General features: G+C 36.6%; 2 protein-coding genes across 3 annotated transcripts in view; one reads left to right on the top strand and one right to left on the bottom strand.

Annotated features, from left to right (window-relative positions):
- LOC104802005 (MADS-box protein SOC1-like) overlaps positions 1-249 on the top strand; it is a 5,126-nt gene extending 4,877 nt beyond the window's left edge. The window contains exon 9 of the mRNA XM_010525409.2: positions 8-249. The gene's annotated coding sequence lies outside the window, so the exon portion shown is untranslated. The remainder of the gene's footprint in view (positions 1-7) is intronic.
- Positions 250-926: 677 nt separating this feature from the next.
- On the bottom strand, positions 927-3,638 carry LOC104802004 (agamous-like MADS-box protein AGL6). Of its 2 annotated transcripts, none has more exons than XM_010525406.2 (8): positions 3,194-3,638; positions 2,556-2,631; positions 2,393-2,454; positions 2,140-2,239; positions 1,939-1,980; positions 1,739-1,798; positions 1,448-1,599; positions 927-1,204 (listed from the first exon to the last, which is right to left on the bottom strand). In XM_010525406.2, exons 1-8 carry the CDS (start codon positions 3,373-3,375, stop codon positions 1,114-1,116), a joined length of 765 nt encoding a protein of 254 aa, XP_010523708.1. In that variant the 5' UTR covers positions 3,376-3,638; the 3' UTR covers positions 927-1,113. The 2 variants fall into 2 exon arrangements, with proteins under 2 accessions (XP_010523708.1, XP_010523709.1); XM_010525407.2 differs by having other exon boundaries at positions 1,739-1,780; positions 3,194-3,637.
- Positions 3,639-6,000: the final 2,362 nt, after the last annotated feature.

Raw genomic sequence — 6,000 nt, 5'->3', positions numbered from 1 at the left:
CCCCCCCCCCCCCCTCCAACTTCTCCATTTGATTATACAGCGAATCGAGAGAAATCTTGAAAGCAATAAACAGATTTAGCGGTAATGTGCAGTTAAGCTGCTCCTTGCTGCTTTTTCTTAATTGTTCCCTTCTTCTCGTTTGGACATTTGCCTTGTTATATACCAACAGAGAACAAATACCGCTACTGCTCAGCTTGTATTACCTTTCTAATTAACTCCGGAGTTGACCGCTCTCGGCTGTTTCCTTTATGATCTCTTTTGCCTCCATTTTGCTTGCAAATCGCAGTGTTCGGATGTAGACTAATGTATTGTTTAGGTGACGTGGGATTTAGGTTTGTGTTCATGTTGGTAAGACCCTTAACTTTATTTTTGCAAATTTGTCTAGTTGTTGTTTTACAAAACCCGTCACAACAAAAGAAAAATGTGCAGAAATTTGTACGGAACATGATTTGGAAGGACCGAAAGATTCGGACAAGAATCGCAATGCGGATGACCGTACGAATATGGAGATAAACCATTTTGGACGGGATCTGTAACTAAAAGACGGCCCAAGTAGCAAGTAGTCGTAGGGTGGGTAGACTCAGTGAGTCTATAACCCTAATCAGCGACCGAGTCGCTTTTGCGGCCCAATTTCAGCGGGGCTTGTGTGGGGACCACTTCATAGTTAACGTACTACGTGGCCACTCCTGATTCGTTACGTTATGTCTCGCATATAATTTCTTCTATTATTTGATTTGATGTGTTTGCTCTTTTGAATCGTCAGATCAAATTTTTGAATTTTTTTTTTGGTGTGAACAAAATTTTGAATTTTAGTTATTCTATTATTTGATTTGATGTAGATGATTGGCACTTGGCATATTGTAGAGTAATAAAAAGGATATGTAAAACGGATCAAGGAAAGACAAATCTAAAGCAAGAAAAGTAGATGTGAGAGGTACGTACCAAAGTTAAACTTAAACATCCCATAATGCCACGTGTACTTTTAGATTCACAAAAGTTCAAATTAAACTAATACGGAATCGGAAGCAATCAAACACATGAAACCTCATGGAGAATCGACGTGAATTAAAAAGAGACTGAGCCTTTTTTTTTGTTGTTGGGTTTGACGGAAAGTCAAAGAACCCATCCTTGTACGAAGTTGGTCTCACATGCCGCACTCTTTGTCACCGAAGACCCTTCACCTTGCACGTAATGCTGCTGAAACCTATAACCCAAAGCCATACATATTATAAATAACGAAGGATAATTTCTCATTAATATGATCCAAAATATTGTTTTTATGAAAATTTAATCCAACTGTATTCGTCTAAGCATGGTGAATTTTCCTTACGTGAAAGAGCTGTCATGTATGTATCAATAGCCATATAAACAAGCCCGAGGCTCTACACATAAGCAACATTAAAGGACGAAATAAATGGAGACAATGAGGAAAGATAGGTATCCGTACCCTATCTGTAAGAAAGGTTCGGTGTCGCAGTCCATGGAGTTGGGATGGGAAGACTGCAAATGGAAGCTGCTGGTGCTAGGGCCGGCCACTGCAGCCGCGGAGTTAGCCCACAGATCCTGAATGGCGTTGAAACAGTGGCCTTCTGCCTCAAGCTGAAACGTTCAACATGGTTAAGGCCATTGGGTTAGTGAGTTGTAATCATATAAATGTAAAGTCAACCGTTTTTAATGGTGGTTAAAGTAATTTTATCCATGTGGAATAATATAAAAAGCTAGTGAGATAGCCATGTACCTTAATCCTGAGCTGCTTGTTTATGTCTCCCAGCTGCCGCTCCTGCCATTCCAAAGACGACTGATGGATTCGTGAGCAGTTAATACGAGCGCCATGTGCATGTATATATGTATATATATGTTATAATATGAGCATATATATACACCCTAATTTAATGACCATATATATATATATATATGTGAAATTGATGTACAACTTGCCTTTTTCCTGAGCTCTTCCATGTGTTCCATCATAACCTGCGTCTGCATATACAAAGTCAGACATTACATTGAGATCAATGTACTGGTTTGACGTTCCACCAGTTACTTCAGTTGAACTTGACAAGATTGATCTATATATATATATACATATACACGTATATAGCTGTAAGAGAATGTGAGTATATACGGAGAGAAACTTACCTTGCGCTGTCGGGTCATGGAAAGAGCTACTTCGAGCTGCTTCTCGAGCGTCTGTAGTTCCCTCACGTTCATCTGTCCAAGGTCTTCTCCAAGCAAGTGCCTTTATGTACATGCATGTATACGATTTAGTGGAAGCACTTTCATACATATACAAATATAAAGCGTACCCATATGTATGTATATGCCGTGTATGCGTAACTAATTTAAGGTTCGAAATTTGGCTAAGGGGATTAATGGGGCAAATCAGGCATACCTTTGAGTGCGAAGAAGAGATTCATATTTAGCTTTTAGCTTTGTGACCTCCTGGTACCAGCTCTACACGAGAGAGAATGTACCTTGAGATCATTATATTATCACATAAAAAATACACACCATAACTGGAGCTTGAAAAAATTTTGAATTAATGATCACTCGACCTGTGTCTCGCGTTCAACCCTATTGTCTTGAGAGCAGCTGTAGCTGCGTTGGTATCTTTCGATCGTCTTGCCAATTCTACCGATTTATCAAAAGGAAAAAAAAATACATAAACGGAAGAATCGTGGAAGAGAACAAGATCGAATTCAGGGAAGAAGAGAAAAGGCAGTGATGAAGCTGAAGCATGTAGCATGAGTAGAGAACGAGAAAAGAAGAACCCTAGATCTTACACGCAGGTCCAAAGGGGAAACCCTAAGTACACAAGAGAGCGGAGAAACCGCTGGAATTGCGATATTTCAGTTTAAAGAACCGAAAATATATGATCAAGAAACTACACAGATTTCAAAAGCGTGAGAAAAAGGACAGCACACGTCGACCTGTGTTGTTTTTATATATGGATCTAAAGGGATGATATGATGATGAACCCTAGCTAATTACCGGAGGATAAAAGACGTAAACTTGGAAAGACCCAGAAGACAAATTCATGTGTTCTTGATCGTACCACAGAAACATTAGAATCCGAGCTGACAAAAGCATGTAACCCCGACGAAAAAGAACCGAACTTTAAAGAAAATTCCAAAAACACTAAAGTGGGCATGAACATGTGTGGACAGATGTGTAAATGTGTGTAAAAATGTACCCGACACTGCCGAACTCGTAGAGCTTGCCGCGGGTAGAGAAGATGATAAGAGCAATCTCTGCATCGCAAAGAACAGAGAGCTCGTAGGCTTTCTTGAGCAGACCGTTCCTTCTTTTCGAGAAGGTCACCTGTCTGTTGATCTTGTTCTCTATCCTCTTCAGTTCCACTCTTCCTCTTCCCATCTCTCTCTCTCTCTCTCTTTCTTTTTTCTTTTAGTTTGATTCTTCTCAAGAATAAGCAAAAAGCTATGTAAAGAAACAGGGATATATATATATATATACACACGTATATATATATATATATCGCGTTATATGTATATTTCTTATATGGGCATGTCTATGAACCCTTCTATGTTTTCTATGTCTGGGATTTTTAGTTTATGGTTCATACTGAAAAGGAGCTTGATAATGGTACGATCGATAACATCTTCTTAATCCATTTTCCGTCTGCCCTAATTCATTTTGTGCATTGTGGCTATGCCCATCACGCATTAAAAGGACGTAGTTTCAAACAATAATCGAGAGATTTTTTTTTAAAAAAAAACATAATATATTTTACGTCACTAATAATGGAACGGTGGTACCGATCGGTTGATAACATTTCCCTCAGCGTCCTAGGAAATAGAAACCTGCGCACGACAGTCGGACCATTAGAAATTTCATCATTGTTTCCGATTTTAATTATACTATTGTGAATTTCCTATGCGTTTTGCGTATAACTTTGCAATTTGCAACAATCTGTCTTATGCTTCTTAAAAAATGGACAAACAAATTTTTCACCTACAAGTGTGTTTAACCGATTTGGCATAAGTATATACACAGACAATAGTTTAATTTGGTGAAACATTAGCATTTGATGTAATATGTAAAACAGAAAAGAAAACTCATATCAAGCATAAATGAATATATGGACCGGCGTGTATATTGTATGAATGTGTGAATGTATTAACCGTGACTCATTATTTATGGTTAAATGTCTCTTTAGCCCAAATTAAACGCAATTATATTCCGTGTGAAATGCTGATTAGTTTTTTCTAATTTTGGAAAATATTTTTGGTCAAAAAGGTTCAGGGATTTTCTGCAGGGTTTTCGAAAGTTTCACGCAATTGGTTCAAAAGACAAGGGAAGTGATGTATCGTAATCGGACGTTCTAACACAATTCATAATCTTTAAATGTATCCTGCTAATCCTCTTGTATGTCGAAATGTGTCGGTCCATTTTTTTGGGGGGGGGGGGAAAAAAACAGATTTAATGGTTAAATTTTTATTTTATTTTACTCTATAAGCGTGTGAATTTGAGTTATGATTTGACGATGATCGTGTGAATATGAATAACTTTAACAATAAACGAAAAATAGATAATAGAATTATTTTATCAAATTTCGAACGCGAAATGACACTATGCATCTTCGTAGCTTCGTTTTAGTGGGTTGTTTTTCGTATTCGGGTTGTTTGTTTAAGGAAAATAATAAAAGAGCAGATATTCTCTATATAATAATTATCGTGTCACATGGAACCTATGGTACGGACACTTTCTCGTGTTGTGGGCTCCACCAATGGGTCAGTCAGTCACTGTCTTCGACCCATCGGTCTATTGAAAGTTGAAACCCCATCTCCAGAAGCCAGTTGTTCCTTCTTCTCCCTCGTCAAGAAGATTCTTTTTATTTTCTTAGTCCGAGGTTCTAAAAAAAAAAATAGATGACTGAATCTACTGTAAAAAAAATAATATATAAAAAATAAAATGATTAGAGAATTAAAACCTTTCAAATTTCTTTCATATCTATTTCACATAAGAGCCGGTGCCAATTGAGTTATATATCGAAATTGATGAGTTTAATAAATTCAACACAATTATACTAATTGTCCCATGGAATAAATTTAGGAAGGGCATTAAAGAACCGCAAAAAAAAAAAAAACTACCACATTGGACCACCTAGGACATACACCAACCATCCTGTTGTGTCCAATCCCAGAAAAAAAAAGTGAAACGTCGTGGGGACAGCCTTCAGAAATTGCTTTTTTCTCCTCCATTATTTCCCCTGCAAAAATCATATACTATATTTGTTTTGTTTAAATATGGAGATGGATGAATTACTCATGAATATATGATATATATTTCTATTCAAAACTTACAAAAAATAAGATAATGAAAAATATTATAAAATGTAACATATATATGTATATTAATATGAGACAAAAATAGTTTTATAATTAATTTAGATTTAAAAAAAGGTGGGTGTGCATAAATTATGATAGAATTGAGTGGGGGGCAGTTAGAGATAATACCATTTAAGGAAAGGAGATATGGGAAGATCGGGTACTCTCTTCAATGCATGCTTTTCCACATTTTATCCAAATAAAAAATAAAGTAAAATTCTCTCAACATCATTTTCCTTTTTACCAGATGGTCCAATTCTTACAGTTTGAGTTAGACTTGATCGTTCTTCTATTCACTCATCAATATATTCTTAATTTTCAATCATATTTATACATACATGTTTCCATCCCTTAAATTCGATAAAATATCAACTTTATTTTCATTAAAAAATGATATGATATTTTTTTTTGCAACAGATAAGTTTTGAAATCGATGGCATATTCTCACTTTCGTGGAAACTGCAGCTTCATGTGGGAGGTGTGGGGTCCTCTTTGCCTTGTGTGGTATCGCTCGTTTGTCTATCTACTCTTTTATCCCATTTCGGACATCGTAAGTGTAGCTCTCTCCCTCACATTCCTGGTCAGACATTCAATGGCTGACCCCCACACCCTCTTTCACCACATCCTTATTCCAATTTATCATTATATTTAT

This window comes from Tarenaya hassleriana, unplaced genomic scaffold, assembly GCF_000463585.1.
Source record: "Tarenaya hassleriana unplaced genomic scaffold, ASM46358v1 Cleome8, whole genome shotgun sequence".
In the NCBI taxonomy this organism is placed as follows: domain Eukaryota; kingdom Viridiplantae; phylum Streptophyta; class Magnoliopsida; order Brassicales; family Cleomaceae; genus Tarenaya; species Tarenaya hassleriana.
The sequence above is the reverse complement of the archived record's forward strand: the minus strand, read 5'-3'. Positions and strand labels throughout refer to the sequence as shown.

Bases quoted from the DNA above. Each gene is read 5' to 3' on its own strand.
- LOC104802004 (XM_010525406.2), bottom strand. From the start codon at position 3,375: ATGGGAAGAGGAAGAGTGGAACTGAAGAGGATAGAGAACAAGATCAAC. The intron at 2,455-2,555 runs GTCGAGTGATCA...TCTCTCGTGTAG, and splicing joins GGGTTGAACGCGAGACACAG to AGCTGGTACCAGGAGGTCAC. The intron at 1,981-2,139 runs GTAAGTTTCTCT...TTGTATATGCAG, and splicing joins CCATGACCCGACAGCGCAAG to ACGCAGGTTATGATGGAACA.